The following is a 22,475-nucleotide window of genomic DNA, read 5'->3' on the forward strand; positions in this document are numbered from 1 at the left end:
TAAAAATTTCCAGTGTTGGAGCATTCACAATTTCTGAAGGCAAGTTGTTCCATTGATTAATTGTTCTGTCAGGAAATTTCTCTTTAGCGCTAAGTTGCTTCTCTCCTTGATTTCTTTCCACCCATTGCTTCTTGTCCTACCCTCAGGTGTTTTGGAGAATAACTTGATTCGTTTTTCTTTGTGGCAGCCCCTGAGATATTGAAACACTGTTATCATGTCTCCCCTAGTCCTTCTTTTCATTAAACTAGATATACCCAGTTCCTGCAACCATTCTTCTTATGTTTTAGCCTCCAGTCCCCTAATCATCTTTGTTGCTTTTCTCTGCACTCAACAGTCTCAACATCCTTTTTACATTGTGGTGACCAAAACTGGATGCAGTATTCCAAGTGTGGCCTTACCAAGGCATTATAAAGTGATATTAACACTTCACGTGATCTTGGTTCTATCCCTCTGTTTATGCAACCTAGAACTGTGTTGGCTTTTTTGGCAGCTGCTATACACTGCTGGCTCATATTTAAATGGTTGTCCACTAGGAGTCTAAGATCCCTTTCATAATTACTACTATTGAGCAAGGTACCACATATACTGTACCTGTGCATTTTGTTTTTCTTGCCTAAATGTAGAACCTTACTTTTTTCATTTTGTTAGATAGTGCCCAAGCCTGTCAAGATCCTTCTGTATCTTAAGCCTATCTTTTGGAGTGTTGGCTATTCCTGACAGCTTGGTGTCATCTGCAAATTTGATGAGTTCCCCATCTATCCCCTCGTCCAAGTCATTGATGAAGATGTTGAAGAGTACTGGGCCTAAAACAGAGCCTTGGGGTACTCCACTGCATACTTCCCTCCATGTGGATGTAGTTCCGTTGAGGACTACACGTTGAGTGTGGTTGGTCAGCCAGTTACGAATCCATCTGGTGGTGATGCTGTCTAACCCACATTTTTCTACTTTATCTAGTAGTAGGTTATGGTCTACTTTATCAAATGCTTTACTGAAGTCCAAGTAAATTATCTTCTAAAGTGAAAAGATATTTTCTATATACTTCAGTCTCTATATTAGTTTTTATACATTTTCTTCAGGACTGAAATATTTGGCATTTGTTCATAAAACTATTTTTTATTTTCAACCATAATCTATCTTTATATATGCACATACATACAAACAGAATATTTTCTCAGATTTATTCCAGTTTAACTGCTGTAATTTTAAATCCCAGCTGAGTTCCTCATCACCAGAACCTTTAAAAAACATGTTTTCTACAAGCTCTTCAGCTGAAGAGCTTGTAGAAAACCTCCTTTTAAGAGGTTCTGGGCTGCGATGAGGCAACTTCAGCTGGGAGCCTTTTAAAATCTTTTTTTTCTCTGGTGATCCCAGATGCGTTGCCTGATCATCACAGGCTTTTAAAATCATTTTTAACAACCTTACAACAGCCCCCACCCATACCCACCCAATCCCCCTCCCCACTTACCTAATTACTGCTCCTTTCAGGCTGGCAAAGCCATGCTTTATTTCAGCTACTGTAATCAGTTGCATCAGCTAGCAACTGAATCTGGCTGCCTAAAATCCATCTCCTGGGTGAGCAACTCAATCTGCCTGAGGAACTCTGGGAGATGAAGTCCACAAACCTTAAAGTTACTAAAGGTGGAGACCCCTGATCTAAAAAATATTAATAAAATAAAATAATAAAATAAAATATTTGTGCAGCTTTCTGAGATTTGGTGTGTTTCTGTAGTGTTTCACTCTAACTACACAAACACACAAAATCTCACAAAGCTGTATGTGGCATTTTGTGTATGTGTGTGTGAGTTGTGTTGTGTGTGTGTAAAGTGTGAAAGTGTGAGGTTCCTGCTTGTTGCAGGGGCCATTTTGGATGAAGTGCAGCTGCTTTTACATTGTGTGTGAGTCAGTTGTATTGTGTTGTGTGTGTGTAAAGTTTGAAAGTTGGTTTTTGGTACCTCTTATTGTTTTGTATACTTTGTTTATTATTTTTATTATTTATTGTTATTGGTCATGCCTACCCAGTCATCTGACCACCAAGCCATGCCCACCAATTAAGCCATGCCCACAGAACCAGTAGGGAAAATTTTTAGATTTCACCCCTGCCTACAAGGTCTTTTCCAACTCTGTTAATCTGTTAAACTTCCTATGAGAAGATGATCAGGAAGGCTATGTCATCCTTATAAGGCTGATTTCCATGGAAATACGTAAAGAAGTCAGTCTTCTGACAATTTAAACTAACTCTAATCATTTCTAGACCGTATTGTTAATGGTAACACAAAATATCTGAAGGACATCAAACTACCCATTCAACTGTTTACAGCTGCTGCCTTAATAAATAACATGGAAGGATAAAGCTTGGAAAAGTCTATTTGGTGATTATTCCTGTAGTGATCTTAAGGAACACAAGATGCAGAACACATACAATCAATGTAACCTTATTAAGATCAACCAATCCACAAGTAGATAAGGGATAGTTCACTACACAACATCACCTCAGTAGAGAAATATATAGTATAGTATGAGTGTTTCAAGGAAGCAACAGAAGATTGTGACTTCCACTAACTCTGCTTTTGTAAGATTTTGGAACTCCTATGAAAAAACTGCACATTTCTCCAGTATGATGACAGAATATATAACTCCTAAATTTGGAAGAAGAAATGTATTCTGCTTCGGCTGTACAAAGGGGGAAAATCCAAATTATGCATGCTCTTGAAATTCAGTAAGCATACAGATTTATTTATTTATTTATTACATTTTTATCCTGCCCGTCTCACGATACAGCAACTCTGTATGGTTTACAATATGATAAAAAGTAAAAAGGTATTACAAATAAAATTAGAAAATTAAACAGGAAACCTAAAATCCAAGATAATGGATGGCCTGGAGGTGGGGATCTTGTCTCTACCCCATCAGCCATCCCCAAAATAGCACACCCTGATTGTGACCCCAGATCAATTGCAAGAGTAAAGTTTTCAGGTTCTTCCAGAAGGTCAGTAGTATGGGGGCAGACCACATCTTCAGTGGGAGAATATTCCAGAAAGCTGGGGCCACAGCAGAAAAAGCTTTTCCCCTGAACCCCGCCAGCCAAAATTCTTTGACAGATGGGATCCAAAGTAGGCCACTTCTGCTAGAACAAGCATAGTAGCTAATCTAGTAGGCTAGAACCATGAGACGGTTCCTCAGATAGATTATACTGTCCATAGTTATCTTGTGGGCATGGTGAGTTCATTACTCAACAAAGCAATTCTAAGAAAGACAAACAACAAGGCTTCTGCTTTTTAACCAAGAAAAGTTGAAAGAAACAAAGTTTTACCTTCTGCAAATAAAGCACAGTTCCTTTAAGGACAGCATAAAAGGTTTTCCATCCTCTTTTTCCTCGTGGAGCTAGGGAAGCAACACAAACACACAAAAAATAAACAAATTGTGTTTAAAATATAGTAGGTCTTACATAAATAATATGCTCTTTTGGTTGGGAAGCCTTTCTCAGCCTCCCTTTTCTTCTAACAACTAGTTTTGATAATAAAAAAAAAACTAGTAGAAACTAAAATTTAGTGAAAAAAAGAGATTAAAAAAAGTGGAAGCCAAAAGTGTAGAAAAAAAGCAAGAAAATATTATTTAAAAATCATACTAAACTGATTTTTTTTAAAAAAGTATTGCAGGAGAAGGGTAGTCCAAAGAAGCAGCAGTGCTTAATAGGGATTCGATATCTGTCCCTTCCAGAAAGAAAAAATCTTAATATTCTCTCCCCCAGGCTTTTTTTTCCTATATTTACCAGCACTGTATTCATTGGAGCTACCTGCTACAAAAGTGGTTGCAGTGAACAGAAACACGTAAAAAATAAAGCAATGGGAAAGCTTTTCAGCCTATTTCAGGACTTAGGAGGGTTTTTTTTGGGGGGGGGGATTGCTCTTGGTCTAGTCCCAGTTTTCTCAGCAAGAGTTCAGAAGTGGTTTGCCATTGTCTCCTTCCTAAGACTGAGAGGGAAGGGTGGCTAAGGTCACTCAGCTGGCTTTGTGCCTAAGGAGAGGAACTAGAATTCCTCCTGGTTTCGAGCTTAATGCCTTAAATCAGGGATCCCAAACCCCCAGGCTATGGGCTGGTACTCAGCGGCGGCCCATTCAGAACCAGGCCGCACATGCAGTTCCACTTGCGCATGCAAGGGCGTGCGCCTACCGCTCTCAAGAAACCATCCCCTCTCCTCCTTCCTCCACCGCATCGCTCCACCAAACCAGAGAGGTTGGGGATGGCTGCCTTGACCACTACACCAAACTGGCTCTTCCGGGCTTGAACTAAGAAGAGGCTAAGCAGGAGAGCAATCTCATCCTTTGAGCTCTGTCACAGAGAAGTCTTCCCGCGTATCTGTGGCAAGTGAAATGAGTGGAAGGGAATAGCTGAAGCCTAGTAAAGAGGAAGATCATTGCAGCTGTGTGCCTGTGGTGGGTTTCAAATTTTTTTACTATTGGTTCCATGGGTGTGGCTTGGCGGGTGTGGCATGGCTTGGTTGACGTGGCTTGGTGGATGTGGCAGGGGAAGGATACTGTAAAATCTCCATTCCCACCCCACTCCAGGGGAAGGATACTGCAAAATCCCCATTTCTTCCCAATCAGCTGGGACTTGGGAGGCAGAAAATAGATGGGGGTGGGGCCAGTCAGAATTTTTACTACTGGTTCTCCAAAACACTCAAAATTTCTGCTACCGGTTCTCCAGAACTGGTCAGAACCTGCTGAAACCCACCTCTGCTGTGTGCTGATTCCCCCTCCATCTCCTGGAGCAATTCTCAGATGTGTTGCTGGAGCTTTTTCTGTCCTTAACCTTCCGAAATACTTGCACAAGGCATTATCTCCGCTTTTCCTTCTGGGCTGCCAGATTCCCAATTACTCTTCTAGTAGCACTTTTTATTTACATTCCCAGTGGCAAATACACAGAGGCAGACACAATTGTGCATATTCAAGTTTCTGTATTTACCACTTCCCTCCCTCCCTCCCTCGGTTATCTCTTTTTCTTGAAAGAACAGCTCCCTCTGAAAGACACTCACTCTTCTTTCCATCCATATCAGCATGGATTTTACGTGCCAGGAATCCGGTCTTGTACACAGCAGCATTGGGATCATGCGGAATATCCAGGAAGGGGTTATTGGAATTGCCGATGCGACTGACAGACTTGGACTGGTTTCCATTATCCTTCTCATCAGTGCCATCAGAAGGGGATTTTTTCTTCTCCTCCTCATCTCTAAAGCAAATTCAAACACAAACTTCACATTTCACCGGTGCATGTTTTATTTTACTAATCAGATTAAGCAAAGGTACATATTTTGGTTATGATCATATGCCTTTATTTACGGAGTAGCTGGAAAGATTGATTTCATGCTAGAAGGGGGACCAGTGGTTCTAAAATGAGTAGCGACATTTCGTGCATATCTTATATTAAACCGCAAGAAATCTCATTAGTTTCAGTGGGACGGTTTAGATGTATCTTTGGGGAGAGGAATCGGGATGGAGAACTTGGTCTATGCCATCCTCATTTCAAGACTTGGTGGAATGACCTTCAGCAACAAGGGGGTTCGGGTTGAGGCTTTGTTTATTTATTTATTTATTTATTTTGTCACACAGTATGTATAAGCATGAAATAATTATACAATATATAAGCATATATATGAGTATGAGTTGTGTATTTTATTTGTGTATTTTAATGTGCCATTTCAAGAGTTTTATATGTTAAATTACAGGGGGTGGGATGAGGACCTTGCAGTTCCTGATTTTCTGGCAAGAGCAGCTTGCAACAGCTGGACATCATTGATCAAAGTTCAAAAGGACTTGGCAAAGACTCTTGTAATTGAGCCCTGGAGCTTCAATGTACGGAAAATTGCCATCCTGCCCAGTGGATAAACTGTTCTGACCTACTGTCCCTATTGTACCCTGGAGTCCTTCAGCCTTTCCTATTGTCCTTTTTCTCTTATAGTCAGTAACAAGGAAATTGTCAGCCCTTCAACCTAGACCAGATCAGAAAAGAGACTCCGCAGGACTCTTAACTATATTTCATTGAGATAGGCCTTAGTATCAGAACCTTGCAAGTCCATCCATCTCTCTCCCCCTCCTTCCTCCTTGAACTCCAGGGGATTTTATGTCTGAGACTTTATAATACTCTTCTGTCTCTCTAAACATAAGATATTCCTTCTGCACCTGAAAGCTTTTGAATTCCTTCTCCAAGGTCATCTCCCTGGCTTCCTACACAAATTAATTCACTGATTTTCAAACTTTTTTTTCTTCACCATGGAAACCTCTCCCCCTCCCCCTCCTTTAAATACCTTTTGTGGGACTGGACCATAGCCACAGGCCCCCAAAACTTAACTCAAGATTTAAATCATAGCATTTCTTCAAGCCTTCATGGACCCCCTGTGATGGCATTGTAACACCCCCCCCCAAGGGTCCACAGACCACAGGTTGAGAACCACTGCCTTAGTTCATATTTATCATTACTCACTATTTCTTGGAAGGCAACTTCCTCTGATTCAAAGTTTGGCTGTTGCTCCATTTTGCTCCATATGTCCTGCATATACTAGAATCTATTAAGCCCTTACTGTTTAATTCAATGAAAAAAGCAACTAGATATTTCCTCAGCCCTTTTACTCATGAACCTGTAATCAACCGCAGATGATAGAATAAGGTTCTCCAAGGCATATTTACGGAGACTGCAATCCAAGTATTTAGCATACTAGATCCCAGAATTTAGCATCCAGCTAGATCCCACAATCCAGTATACTACAATCCTTATACAACCAGTGGCTCCAAGGTGAAAGAATGTGCTACGGATTGAAATGGGGAAATTGTACATTTGTTTTGCCTCTGAACTATGACCCCGTCTGCGCACCCTATCCCACTATCCCATGCGCACTGCTACCACCGCATGCAGCTTTGATGCAGCAGTACAAAGCAAGGCGGGCATTTTCTCCTTTCCTCTCTGCTAAAATCTGTCACAGTCCAGGCATGAATTAATGGAACTGGTCTCTGCTTTATTTTTGGATCGTACCCTCGGATACAGATTATCTGTCAGCCTCCTCAGATGGAAGCGTTCTAAATCGACTCTCTGCCGTGCAATAATTCCTCTGCATCTTAACTTTTCTTTCAAAACTAAAACCAAGGAGCAGCTACTTACTTCAACTTCTGTCAGCTTACACTTATTTTTTTTCTCTCCCCCCAAACCACTTGCCCTCAATCAAGAAAGGCAGTTTTGTTCTTTAGATGTTAAGATGTCCATAAATTATGCAGAACAGAAGGCAACTGGACTTTGTTTTTCTTTGAAGACATTTCACTTCTCATCTAAGAAGCTTCAAAGCTTCTTGTATGAAAAGTGAAACGCCTTCAAGGAAAAAGAAGGAAGTCCAGTTACCTTTTGAAAAAGCACCTTTGGGACAACCATGACCTGGATGCTGAGAATCTCCATAGACATGCAGAACAAAACCAAGTAATTTTATGAGTGTCATATAGTGTGCCTGTACAATCTCAGGCTCCTCCACAGCTTTCCATGGAAATCTCCAGATATTTAAGTCCCCCTAAAGGCGCCTACAAATTTCATTGACAGGCCAACTACAGTAATACTGAACTAGCAGGAAAGTGGCTCTTTCCATTATTCACTACTGCTGTTCTACAAAGGAGAACCACAGAAAAGCTATGCAGGCAGAATAGCTTTTTTGTGGTTCTCCTTTGTAGAACAGCAATAGTGAATCATGGAAGGAGCCACTTTCCTGCTAGTTTGTTACTAAGATGCATTTAGGTGATCACCAAATGTTATCTGTCCTTTGTCATCTTCTACTAGCTTATCCAGCATAATATGCCCTGTTTTCTGTCCCACCATAGGATATTCTACAATGGCTTCCTGATTTCTTTCCTTTTTCTGATAATTCAGGTAAGTATTTCTAACACACTACCAGTTTTCTTCTCCTTAATGCTTTTCTGCTTTCTCAATATCAGCTGAGTGTTGATACATTGGTTGTACCCAGAAATGATCAACTGACTTGTCTGAACCTGACACTGTGGGCCAAGAGAGAATGACTGACCCCCATCACCTTGCTTTCGTGCCTAAAATGGGACTAGATTTCACAGTCACCTGGTTTCTAGCCTGGCGCCTTAATCACTAGACCAAGGGTGTCAAACTCGATTTCATTGAGGGCCACATCAGGGTTGTGTTTGTCCTTGGGGGGGCGTGGGAGGCGTGGCCAGGGTGGGCATGGCCAGCCCGACATCACTTGTGTCGACTCGGGGGCACCTGTGGTGGCCCAAGTGCTCTATCAGTGAAAACAGGCCCCTGAGTTCCGTTTTCAGGTGCAACAGCCTCCTGCAACCCTCTGCTGCCGAAAACGGAGCTCGGGAGGGCCACGTGCGGCCCTCCCAAGCTCTGTTTTCACTGGCAGAGGCACCATGGGCCAGTCCTTCGCTGTTTCCAGGACAGCCCCGTGGGCCAGATCTAAGCACCCCATGGCCGGATTTGGCACCCGGGCCTTGAGTTTGACACCCCTGCACTAGACCGAACTGGCTCACTTTATAATATCACCAATGTTCAAAAATAGCAGAGGCTCTGTTAGATGGTGTTATGATGAACCAAAGAATGCTTCTCCTTAATAAACTAATAAACATCTTGGAATTGTCACTCAGCTTCATCAGAAAGAAACTAGTGGCAAAAGACAGTGAAACAAAAAGTGACTTTAGATACCATGATTAATCATAGAGTAGGGGCAGGGTCATCAAAGTATGTCTGCTAATTTCAATAGCAGAGAAATGTTATATTCTCAAGAGCATCCGGTGATATTGGCAATTGGATTATGTGATCAATAGTTATCTGTATCTAAATAGCAATGTAACTGTACTTACCCTATATTTATATCTATTTATGTTTATAAATTACATTAGTCATGATTCTGGGCAGCTTATAAATTGAAACAATGTCGATTATAGTAAAAAAAATCCAAAAAAGGTGAAAACCCAGGAACTAAAACGTTAATAAAATTCCCTCCAGGGCAGATAATAGATATTACAGATATTCCTCGACTTACAACCATTTGTTTAGTGACCATTTGAAGTGACAATGGCACCAAAAAAAGTGACTTATAACTGTTTTTCACACTGGTCATGTGATCAAAATTCGGATGCCCGGCAACTGGTTCATGTTGTTCCAGGGTCATGTGATTGCCTTTTGCGACCTTCTGACAAGCAAAGTCAAGAGGAAAGCCAGATTCCCTTTACAACTGTGGTGTTAACATAATAACTACATTGATTCCCTTAACAACTGTGGCAAGAAAGGTTGTAAAATGGGGCAGAACTCACTTAACAACCGTCTTGCTTAGCAAAGGGAATTTGTAGCTCAATTTCGCTTGTTAATCGAGGGTTACCTGTAAATAAATGTTACCCTCTCCTGAACTGCTGGGTTGGGGTTTTGGCCTCAATTGTGGTCGTAAGTCAAGGACCACCTGCAGAAAGAACCCAGTCTTCAAGACCAGTTTAAAGGATGGCAAGGCAGGGACCTTTCCAACCTCTGGGGAGATGCTATGCTGTTTCAGAAGGCAGGGCAGGCCCTACTACAAAGAAGGCAAGCTGCCTAGGTCCCATCAGAAGACACTGTTTTAAAGAAGAGGCCTGGAATGTGCCTACGCCACCAATACTTACTATATGGGCAGAAACAATGGGAAAAGGATAATCGGTCACATGACCAGACCTTAAGCCAAGAACAGCTTCATAGATTACAACCAACATCTTGAGTTGCACCCAGTTCATTGATAACCAGTGCAGTTCATGTAGCAGAATTGTTACATGACCTACTGAGGTGCACCCATAACTGCCTGCATTGCCATATTCTGTGCCAGCTGCAACTTCCAAGTGGTCATCGAGGGCTGCCCTATGTAAAGTACATCACAGTAGTCCACATATGAAGTGATTAAGATATGAGGGACTGTGAGAAGGGATTCCCAGTTCAGGGAATCACACAACTGGAGTTCTAGACATACCTGGTGATCAAAAGGCCCCTAGGCAGAGCTACCACCTGTTATAAAAGCAAAAGATGTGAGGCCAGGACACTCAAATCACACACCAATCTCTAAGGTAGTGATACTCCATTCAGAACTAAACCTAGAAGAGCAGCTGAATTGGAGAACCAGAAACAGAAAGCTATGCAGTCTTGTCCTGATTAAGTCTGAGCTTAGGCTCTTCATCCAGACTCTGATAGTCTTCAAGTACTGGGACAATCACTTGGGCAGCCTGGGACTGAGATGTATAAATGGATATTAGTACCACATATACATTAGCTGAGTGGCACTCAACAAATTGGAGGCCTCCAACTCAACTTTTACTTGTTGGCAATACCAACTGAAACCATCCATACGGGAAGGAGGAGAACCACCACTACACGCTGTCTCTCACTCCCCAATTCTAACAGACAATCAAGAAGGATACCATGATCAATGATCAATGATACTATCTCAAAACTGCTGGGAGATCAAGGAAAACCAGAACAGTTACACTGCTATGATACAAATGCTACCCTCGGTTATCAGCAACTAGGTTCAACACTGATTCCATGATAAGTCCCATTCTGAAACTCAACTGAAAGAAGTTGAGATAATCCCCCTCATCTCTGCTGCGTCTGAAGTTGCAACCTAAACACCTTCTCAAAAATCTTCCCTAAAATGGGAGGGTTAAAGACTGGATAAAAATTGACTAGGACTGTTGCTCTGGTGATATATTCGCCCAAGGATATATTCACCACCACATGAACTCGATCACATGTTCCCTTCAGATAACCTTAACAAACCAGGAAAAGAAATGAATCTAAGGACAGATGTCTGGGTTAACAATCATGAAGATTCTGTCCATTTCCTCAGGAACCAGAAAATCAAATGTTTCCTAGATAACAAAACAAGTTAATGTCTTAGCCAACTCACATGGACTCATTCATTCAGAATTGTCCTCTGAATGAATCCAAGTGACTTTTTATGACAGGAGCCTAGAATATTCATAGAGTGGCCTTGAAGATATTGCTGTGACTCCTGAGTAAATTATCTTAAATCAGCCTATTCCTTTATTGTGACCATGGCATACTCTTACAAAGATGGGATAATTCACTCTTCATTGTCCTCCGATGGTACTCTACATGTCTCATCTTTTGTTTCATCTTTCAGAGCTCCTTGGAAAACCAAAAGTTTTCATTGACAAATGGGGAGAAGGCATATGTAGGAAGAATCCAAACCAAAGTAGAATACATGTGGGCCCATTATATGGGACAATAAATTAACTTAACAGTCAGTTGAAAAGCAATCATACTTTTCATGATAGGGTCTTACAATGGTGGCTACAAACCTCTGAACTTAATGCTACATTAGGATAGATTAAAATTGCTAGGAACTAATAGCCTCCCTATCTTCACTGCCAATCCAGCAAGGAAAATTGAACAACTCAGGCAAAGCTATCACTGAGCGGTAAGAAGGCCAGTGCACCAGCAATAAATCCAACTATTCCTCAAGCCCAATTTCAACCAGAGTATCACATTCATTATCTCTGATGCACTACCTCAGAGAGTTTTTACATTTCCTTGAATGACAACTGTAGAGATTGAGGAGGATGACCTTGATGGAGATCTGCAAGCTGTTACCAAAGCAACAAGGGATGAAACATATGCTGAGTCTACAACAGAGAGGACAATATTCGGAAAATGCTTGGACATATACCTCCCTAATTCACTGAACTATGAGAAGAAAGAGACTCAATACAATTTGACTTTCAACATTCTGCTAGCCACTCTCAACAAGCAGAGCTTTAGCATTCCTGTGGAGTCGATTTCCTAGTCTGATCTATCTGGCAGGGCTGACAATAACAGCCGAGCCCCCTAGCCTGGACACATTTCTGAGAATGGAACATCCCTACCTGGGCCCAGACAAGCTTCTGGGTGGGAAGTATCCTTACTCTATGCCTGATTGGCTGCCTCATCCAAATCATAGATGAGACAGCTTTGTTACAAATTCACCTACCGTAGCATTTAGCAGCAGCTGAAGGCGAGTGACACTGAGGATCCGGAAGCAAGGCTTAGCATTAGGGCTAAGCATTGGGGGTTGGAAATGTCAATTTGCCTTCCCTGAAGGAGGTCTACCTCTAGATTCCCTCCACGTGCCTTTCACAATTGAGGCATTACTGCCTGCTCTCTCTCACTGAGGCTGGTCCTGATTACTTCCTTTTCTCATAAGCCAAGCATCATCTGATAGCTAATAAGCCTTAATTCAAACTCTTTGAAGGCTAAGATCTGTCAAGTTTTCCTAATAAAGAACGTCTTTAAAAGCAATAACATTTTTTAAAAAAAATAATAACAATTAACTTCTCTTATCATCATTGCTACTAACTAGAAGCGTCTTGGAAAGAGACAAGAAATAATTACGGTATCCTTAATTCAAGCAGCTTCCAGCAGTGCAGGAAAATACACGGTAGTATACTTCTTCTAAAGACTTTCTTGGTGTAGGATGAGAACTTGCACACGTTACTATAGCAAAAGATAATCCTCCTAAAAGCAGTATTATCTATATTAATATAGGTAAAAAAAAATTGGATTTCTTTTCTTTTCAAAAAAGATCTCTACCCAACAGCCGTGACTCCCTTCAGCATGAAAAGGAAATCAAGTAACAGAGAAAGGACGATAAGTGTTTAAAATGTGCTGGCAAGCTCTCATCTCCTCATATTTAGCTTTGAATATCAATAGGAATCCCATGGTGAGACTGCAAGGTGATTAAATGATCAAGCTCACCCACATCCTTGAGTTTTTATCCTTTATTTACGTTGTTCATTTTATGGTCTTAATTGTGAATATATTGTATGCTGCCCAGAGTCTCATTTCATGACAAAGGGGACTATATAAATCTATTAAATTAAATAAAACGGTGAGCTTCCCGACTGCAGCTGAAGTGGTGCACCCAAGGCCTTCTGCAATGAATTATCTTTAATATTGGTTTGTTGTCAAGCTATCCACCATTAATCATAAGACAAACCTCAGACACCAAGCCAACAGGAAGAAACTTGACCTGAGCCGTGTTTCTTCTACCAGCAGTTCTGACACAATGCTTCGAAAGATAAAAGGGAGAAAGCTAAGCATGGGTTTATTCATGCCGCCACAGATTAACTGAGGATTGGATTTCTATCTTTAAGATAATGTTTCCAACCCAACTAAAAAAGTCTTTCCAACCTTACAAGCAGCCTTTCATCATTAACAACTCATTTTGCTTACTAGAATAACAAGTAGGCACCTGGCTTGCAAGGAATAATTTGGTTTGACAACCTATCCTTCTGTTATACATTCAGGAAATTCTGTCCCCCCACCACATGGGACTGAGTCTGATGACCAAATGGGCACATCACCAAATTCTCCGACCTATCAAACATCTTGCATTGTATTAAACTGTATTTCGATAAAGTTAAAATAACAACAACAATAAGGGAACTGCCAAAGCAACAGACAAACAAAAGATCCGTTTCTAATTGACAAGTTGATTTTGGAAAACTGCAACAGAAGGGAGACCAACTTGAACATGGCATGGATTACAAGAAGGCATTCAATTCCCTGCCAGATCATTGGATAAGCAAGTGCCTGGAAATAACAGGAGTCAGCAGAAACATCGGCTTTGTGCAAAGGTGAATGGCACAACAAAAGACACAGTTGCTGGTCAATGGTGATAGAGTGGAACAGGTTAATATCAAGAAAAGAATCTTTCAAGGACACTCAGTTTCACCATTACTGTTTGTCACTGGATTGATTCTTCTGTAGACAATACTGAATAATTCAGGCCATAGCTATATCAAACATCCAAAAACATCTGCCAAGCTATCACACCTCCTTTACATCAATGATTTGATGCTGTATGAAAATACAACATCTGAAATAGAATCCCTGCTCAAAACTGTATTTATAGCCCAAGCTATTGCAGTGAAGTTTGGAAAGGACAAATGTGCCCCACTCACCATCAAATGGGGAAAAAATAATGAAAACTGAAGATGCCCTACAGAAACAATATCAAGAGTCTGGATGAAGACGATCACTATAAATACCTGGGCATCCTTTAAGCTGACAACGTCAAGCACACCAAAGTCAGGAAGGGTTAGAAGAGAATACATCATGAGAGTGAAAAGGTTTTAAAGTCCACATTCAATGCAGGAAATAGCATCAAGCCAATTAACACCTGGGTGATTTCTGTCATTAGCTACCCAGTTGGAATAATGGACTGGACTCAAGCAGAACTGAGTAAAAGACTGAGTAAAAACCAGTAAAATAATGAATCCCCTTCATCCATGCAGTGATGTTGATAGGTGCTTCTTACCAAGAAAAACAGGTGAGGATACCACAGACAGTTGAAGAAGAAATAAAAAGGACATTGAAAGAATACCGTTTTCCCAAAAATAAGACCCAACCAGAAAATAAGCCCTAGCATGAATTTTCAGGATGCTCGTAATATAAGCCCTACCCCAAAAATAAGCCCCAGTTAAGCTCGTCAACCAGACAGAGGCATTTAGTACTGTATTTCCCCCAAAATAAGACCTAACCGGAATATAAGCCATAATGTGTCTTTTGGAGCAAAAATTAATATAAGACCTGGTCTTATTTTGGGGAAAGCATGGTATATGAAGGAAAATGAAGAAGACACCCTGAAGCTAGCATGCCACAAAGGCTTACTGGAGAGTACTGGAGAGACCAAACTGGTCTATAAGACCAAATGAAGAATAGAAAGGAGACATAGCAAGGCAAAGTATTACATGGCCAGTACATAAAAAAATAGCAGGCACTTAACACCAGACCTGGCAGTGGCCAAGAGCAGGAAAATTGAAGAAAGAGACAGAGGGGCTAATTTTGACATTATAAGATCAAGCTTTAAGAACAAATGCCTACAAAACCAGAATTGAGAAGATAATGACGGGCAGCAAATGCTGCTTCTGCAAAGAAGCAAAAGAAAGAGAGGACCATCTCGTTTTTCCTACTGCAAGAAGATTGTCCAGACTGATTACAAACAATGGCGTGACAAAGTAGCAACAATGGTGCATTGAAATATCTGCAAGAAGTACCAATTGCCCTCAAGCAAAAACTGGCCCACAAAATAGACAATGTAACAGAAAATGAGGAAGCTAAAGTGCTCTGGGATTTTAGAATTCAAACAGAGAAGCACCTGCAACACAACATCCCAGCCTTAATTGTTGATAAGAGAGACAAAGTCTGGGTAGTGGATGTGGTAGCATCTGGAGACAGCAGAAGAGAAGAGAAATAACTGGAGAAAATCATAAAATGCAAAGACCTGCAAATAGAAGTAGAACAGCTTTGGCAAAAGAAAACAAAGATACTACCAATAGTAATAGTAATCCCAACGGGGAGTGATAGGTGCAATCCTAAAACATCTGGAGCACTACTTGAACAAATTGGCATTAACAAAATCACCATTAGTCAATTGTAAAAGACAACTTGACCTGGAACAGCTTACATCCTGTAAGGATACATTCAACACCATCAAACAACAACATTTGCCAATCCCGGATCCTTGGGAAGGACTCAATAGGTCAGGGCTGTAAACTCCCACGCCCACACCTGGTTTAGCAAAGGGGGGAAAAGTTGCAATACATCATGTGAGAACTCAACCCAAGTTTGACACCCCTGCAATAGGTGAATAAAAATCCCAATTCTTGTCTGAACATCTGGCTGACATTGCAAGCAACCATAATTTAGAAAACTTGTATGCTACCCAACTCAATGACTTTGGGCAGCTCACAACAATAAAAGAAACTGCAGTAAAATCATTGGAATGTAAAAAGATAAAGATAGAAGTTGGCAAGCACAAAAAAACAGTCTCACACTCCCTTCCAAAACACTTCATTATTCTTCTAAACAACAGCAGAGTCGGGGCCATCCAGATTTTTGGGGAACCTCAAACCAAAGGTCAGATGCTGCAATAGAGAAGGTGTGCTTTCAGGGTCCTTACAGATGACAAGGTTTAATCAAGGGAACTCGGAGCATGCTAACTCTGCAGAATTAAATTAGCTGGGTAGATGTTATGGAAGGAAAGCACCTCTTAAGTAATCTGGTTCTACGGAATACATGGCCTAGATTTATTAAACATGCAACAGAAATAATGCCATGAGGAAGACTTGGAAAAAGCACCATTTTGGATGTTCCAGAATGTTTTGCATTCTGGAACAATAACAGCCTATGCAGTAACCCTATCTCATTCTGTGCCAATCTATGGCCAATTATATCCTCTAAAGGAAAGCAAGGTATTTCAAACTTTTTGAATATAACTAACAGGCATCACCAATTTCTGTTCTCCAAGAAATTACAAGCGTTCATCAACTTAAAATTATTGCAGGATCCAGTCACCAGGACCAGAGATTTACTGTTCCGGGCTTTTGGACTTCTGCTGCAATCCATCCTCAGGCAACTTCACGTTCAAATGCTATATGTGCATGGAGGTACACCATATTGAGAATATGAATAACAGGTGGCACAATTTTTAATAAGTAAAAGGATTCCAAAAGAAAAACATTCTTGCAGATGTTTTGTTACCCATCACTATTTGGTTACTTTGTAACTATTTGTAACTATTTGCTGTAACTTAGTTGGGCAAGGAAACATCTAATAGCAGAAAACAAAACTCAGAAATCTCCATACAAGAAACTTGGAAACATTATTTTATGGAATCTATCCATATATACTCTTCAAGTTACTATCCTCACATTGCAAATGGAATTGATCTTAATAAAGAATGGCTTGCTTAAAACTATATATTTAATAGGTTAAATCAGTCCTTTTCAGAGGCTGTACTACTTTAGTTATCATGAATGAATTAAGACTGCCTAATGAAAAATGAAAGATGTCTGATATATAAAGACAACAAAGTCAGAATAAAAATAAATACAGCTAGTCCTCGACTTACCCTGTTTCCTCCAAAATAAGACATCCCCTGATAATAAGCCCAATTGGGCTTTTGAGCACATGGCAATAAGGCCAAGCGCTTATTTCAAGGTTCAAAAAAATGTAAGACAGGGTCTTATTTTCGGGGAAACACGGTACAACCATTCATTTAGTGACTATTCCAAGTTACAACAGCACTGAAAAAAGTGACATGCGATCGTTTTTCACACATGACCATTGCAGCATCCCCATGGTCACGTGATCGCTTGGCAACTGATTAATATTTATGACGGTTGAAGTGTCCTGTGAACAGATTCCCTTAACAACTGTCTTTCTAACTTAACAACCGTAGTGATTCCCTTAACAATGGAGGCAAGAAAAGTCGTAAAATGGGGCAAAACTCACTTAACAACTGTCTTGGTTTGCAAGGGAAATCTGGGGATCAATTGTGGTCGTAAGTCGAGGGCTACCTATAAATAAATGTAAGAGGTTCCCTCTTCTGAACTGCTGGAGTAGATCTCTGCAATTTCTAGAATCTGTTCCATATACTGCAGGTACATCAAGTGGAATACCATAAAAGGAATCATTTGAAGCTTATTAGTTCAACATAAGATACTTACACTGCCCACTCAAGCTTTTCGTTTTTGATTGAGTTGTAAAGAGCCTGGAAAAGGAAAGAAATAAAAAAAAAATTAAGTGGATTTGAATGACCTTATATAGAAGATAACTTTTTTTAAAAAATCTAAACGTCACAAATTACCACATACATTTTGCTCTAAGATTAAAACATTATTCCTTAGCCTGGGGTGCATAGAAGTCTTTGTTGTGTTTTAACATTGCTGAACTCATTTTTTTTCCCCCCTGTAAGCCTGGAGACGACGAAAGGCTTTTAACAAGCCTTCGCTGGCTTTGGAGAGGTTCCAAAAGTTAAGAGCTTGTTACACAGAAGTTCTCTTCAAGTGCTTTTGCTCTAGCACAGAGTTGGAGAGGATGAGTGGGCTCATATTTAGTATTTTATTACAGATAAAACCTAAATGGTCCTTTGGGAACAAGCACAGGGCCTGGTTTAGAGATCTCAGTTCTCAATGCTGAAGAAGAAAAAAAAAACATCAACCCACCCATCCACTCATAGGATTAATTTCAAATTAACAGAGACCAAAAACATGTCCTGAACAATGATACTGAGGCTTAAGATGAGGTAAATTTTGCTCATGTATTTTTTTAGGAAAGTTAAGTCAATAACAACCCACAAAGCTGATTCCGAACTTAACAGAACTCTCCCTGTGAATCCTTATAGAAATTCTAGTTTCTAAGATAATTTTTAATATTATGCCCCTTAGACATTTTTTTTTTTTTTTGGTATTTAAAACTTGGAATCAGAGGTTATGGTACCTCTCTTTAGAATGAGAGGTGAACTCTATAGATCAAGAATGCACAAATAAGGGAGATAAAAGGAAGGGAAGATGCTACATCAATGCCGGTCTATTTGTTTTGGCAAGTAAGGGATTTAAAACTCTATACTTGCATCTTGCCCACTGCACTTCATATTTGATATTCTGTAATTAAAGTCTCCAAATAAAATAACATTAAATTTATATATTCTGAATTTCTACCCTCCTGCTACAAATCACATTGATAAGAGCTGTTAAAATGATACATATCAGACAAATCATAAAAGCCATTTTGCCTACCATTTTATCTATTATTATTAAACATAACATGGTAGAAAGCCCAGACAAAGTGGGAATAGTATGATTGGTAAATTTCTTCAACCATATCATTAAACAGCAGGTCAGGTAACCTTTAAAAGACTGAGTATTAGTACCAGTTTGCTCTTCAAAATTTCCCTTTATACAAATAGAATGCAACCTTTATGTATTTTCTGCATTTATTTAAAGTCGTTTATATAGAATCCTTCCTAAAATCAATGCAAAGTCATGTAATCTTGGGAAAATAAAAACATCTGGTTTCCAAAAAAATAACAGTATCTATTATTTTTAGATAATTTATATTTAGATGAACCTCTCCAGAAAAGGAATTCCATAAACACGACACCAACATCTGTGCTTTGAAATATGAAGCCCATCCAGTTAGTTAACAATTGAAATACCTCAATATAGTTCCTAACATGCAGCACCAGCTTCCCATCTGGTCCTAACACCTGTATTCTGAGCTAAGTGTAAATTCATGACAACCTTCAAAAGTTGTGCGTGTCTGTGTGTGTGTGTGTGTGTGTGTGTGTGTGCACGCGAGTGTGAGTGATTCAAGTGTCTAAGCTGTGTGACTGAAAACTGAATGTCTTATAGCTCCTGTAAGTTTTAGAAATACAACAAAACCAGAAATAATCAACGATAAATACTTCAAAAGCATCAGTCTGTGGCATCTATATTCCTGATGGTAGTGTCATCCTTCCACCCTATCATTAAAGCCTTCCAAAAGAGCCAAAGATCTCCAGGGGGAAACACAACACGTAAGCCTGAAGAGAAAATCCTAAACGTTGCTAGAGCATGGAGTACTGTCTGCAACAGCAACACATCTGGAGATTACTAGGCTTCAGGCTGCTTAGTTGAGAGTTCTGCCTATAATAGTATCACGACAGTGGATATATTTCATATATGCAGAACAATGATTAGGTTCAGATCAAATCTTTTATTATGTCACATTCATCCACCAGAAATATCAACTATAAGAAATCAATTTCAAAGGAAGAAAAATGTGCCTAGATTGCTTATGCAGCTGTTTTTCTTTCTTACACACCAGCTTCAAGAAATTTTTATTCATTCATTCATTCATTCATTTTTTACACACATACATCTCACATATTTAAGATATCTACGTAGCTTACAATAAAATAGATAAAATACATAATGTAAAAAATAAAACACATAGCAGCCTGGCATCATTCAAAGAACTATCAACTTAGCCAGCAGATGGAATCCATTACACACCCAGGACCCAAGACACAGGTAAAAAAAACCCCCAAGTTTTCAAGTCCTTTGAAAGTTGAGTAGGGAGGGGCCAAGTAATCTCAGAGGGGATGATGTTTCACAAGGTGGGCCTCATGGCAGAAGAGAGGTTCCTTTTGGGCCCCACCAGCCAACACCCCTTGGCCGACAGTATCTGAGAATCTAATAGGTAGGGTAGATGCCACTGGGAAATGCTGGTCCCATAAATAACTCGGTTCCAAGTCATGAAGAACTTTAAAAGTGACAGCCAGATTATTCCAAGTTTACACGATCTTCCTACCTGACTGTTTCAAATCAGGAAACCTCATGAAATCATCATCACCATGTTAAAAATCCACAATTAATGGCATGCATTTCGCCATCATAGCAGAGGTGGGTTTCAGCAGGTTCTGACCAGTTCTGGAGAACTAGTGGAAATTATGAGTAGTTTGGAGAACCGGTAGTAAAAATTCTGACTGGCCCCGCCTCATCTATTCTCTGCCTCCCAAGTCCCAGCTGATTGGGAGGAAATGGAGATTTTACAGTATCCTTCCCCTGCCACACCCACCAAACCATGCCATGCCCATCAAGCCACACCCACAGAACTGGTAGTAAAAAAAAATTGAAACCCACCACTGCATCAGAGTCTTCCTCATTTCCAAAAGATTCTTATTTTTAATTGCCCAACCAGTCAGTACTCAAAGATTTGATCATTAAGTCAGAAAAAGCAGTTAGTAATCCTCTCTAGCCAGCTCTTTCTTTCTTTCTTTGCTCTAGGAAACTGAAGCATAACAAAATATGGCAGGAATTTCTGAAACCATCAGCTTTGAATCTGAGTGGGGTAAATATTTTGTATTAGGTATAATTCTAAATCTGAGTGTGACTAGTGTGTTAGATGTACACTACCTTCAACTTCATTCTAGAAGAATACTTAAGTGTGTAGGGTATGCGTGAGCTTGACTAGGTAGTTTTACATTTATTAGTATTGTAAGATAATAACATGTTGCTATCAAAATATTGATATTTATTCCAGTTTTATGTTTCCTTCAACACTTGTTGACTTCAAGCCTGCAGAATCTTTTTATGCCATATTTTATCCAGCTCCAAATAATATCCACATCCAAATCCTGGTATGCTGGCAAGATTCAGCAAACCAATGGACTAAAGTACTAAATATTAAGTTTAGGAAGTTCTAAGTTTAGACATTACTCTAACATTTGTTATGAATGAAGATAACATGAACCTCCAACCATCATGAATTGCTTCCTATTGAGCACTGCATGTTAAATCTTTGAAAAGATCAATAATGCATTTGGAGATGACATTTCATTTTTCATATAAGGTATCCCATTAGATGCAAACTATTTCCCCAACGAGGGACAGTAATTTGGATTTAAATAGTGAGAACTGCAAAAAGAGGAAGAGTTTTCTCCATATAGATATGATAAAATCAATGCATATTCATGCTCTCATCTGGTCACTCCATCAGTTTTCTTGAGAAGAAGACAAAAAGCTATTTGATAATTGGAAATTATGTCTCTATGATATGAACTATGATTTCAGTCCCTATTAGAACTGCTGAGTGCTCCATAGGTACTCACAGGTGTTTCTTGAAAGCATTTTTTTTTTAAATTAAAGATTAGAGGGTGTATAATCACAATGTATGTGGTTTAGATGATCAATGGGATTAAAAGATTTGTATATATTCTCTTTACAAAAGTCCCTGGAGATATTATTCCATGCTAAGTATAACTACTGTAATTAGACCTTGCTGACTTTGCATACCCATAGTAAATGGCAGCACTTCCAATATACTGAAGAAACAGAATGAATTGATTTAAATATTGCTAACTACAAGATCGTTCAAGTACATCTCCATGTCCTAGGGCAGTGATGGCTAACCTTTTCCTCTTTGGGTGCCAAAAGCACGCATGCAGGCATGCAACAGTGCGCACGTGTGCCGGCACCCATAATACAATGTGCGCCCCACCGCACATGCATGCGCAACCACCCCATATCCCCACACATGCACACACGACCCCCCACATGACACCCACCACCCGTGCATGCGCACGAGGAGTGGGATTAAATTTTTTTAGCAATCTGCAACATGGTGGGGGGGCGTTTTTACCCTCCCCAGGCTCCGTTGGCTTTTCTCGAAGCTCTGGGAGGTTGAAAACGGCCTCCCCCGACTCTGGAGGCCGGAAACGAGCCCATTTCTGTACTTCCGGAACATGCACACCGCTCCCCCCTATGCTCCCCCCGCAGGTGTGCACGACCTCTCGTGCATGCACGTGCATCTCCCGCATGCGCCCCACTCCCTGCGCATCCCGAAAATCAGCTGGCCGGCTGGAGGCGCGCACGCATGTGCAGTGGACTTGAGCTGGCGATGGCTAGCGTGCCTGCAGAAAGGGCTCTGGGTGCCAGCTGTGGTACGTGTGCCATAGGTTTAGTATCGCAGTCCTAGGTCCATCTCCTGCTACCGTCCATTGGGAGCAGGGATTCATGTAATGCTAAATCACAATGGCTGGGTTTTATAAACCAGGGGTCTCCAACCTTAGTAACTTTAAGACTTGTAGACTTCAACTCCCAGAATTCCTTAGCCAGCTTTGAAGTCCACAA

The 22,475-nt window shown here is 40.3% G+C and overlaps 1 protein-coding gene across 2 annotated transcripts in view; it reads right to left on the reverse strand.

Moving 5' to 3' along the window:
* Positions 1-22,475, reverse strand: part of PSD3 (pleckstrin and Sec7 domain containing 3) — a 200,946-nt gene that overhangs the window by 38,604 nt on the left and 139,867 nt on the right. For both annotated transcript variants that reach the window (XM_058168824.1, XM_058168825.1), the window contains 3 exons: positions 17,529-17,572; positions 5,033-5,226; positions 3,311-3,381 (listed from right to left, as the gene is read on the reverse strand). In XM_058168824.1, the coding sequence (XP_058024807.1) occupies positions 3,311-3,381; positions 5,033-5,226; positions 17,529-17,572 (309 nt within the window). The remainder of the gene's footprint in view (positions 1-3,310; positions 3,382-5,032; positions 5,227-17,528; positions 17,573-22,475) is intronic.

The sequence above is a fragment of the Ahaetulla prasina genome, chromosome 2, assembly GCF_028640845.1.
Source record: "Ahaetulla prasina isolate Xishuangbanna chromosome 2, ASM2864084v1, whole genome shotgun sequence".
In the NCBI taxonomy this organism is placed as follows: domain Eukaryota; kingdom Metazoa; phylum Chordata; class Lepidosauria; order Squamata; family Colubridae; genus Ahaetulla; species Ahaetulla prasina.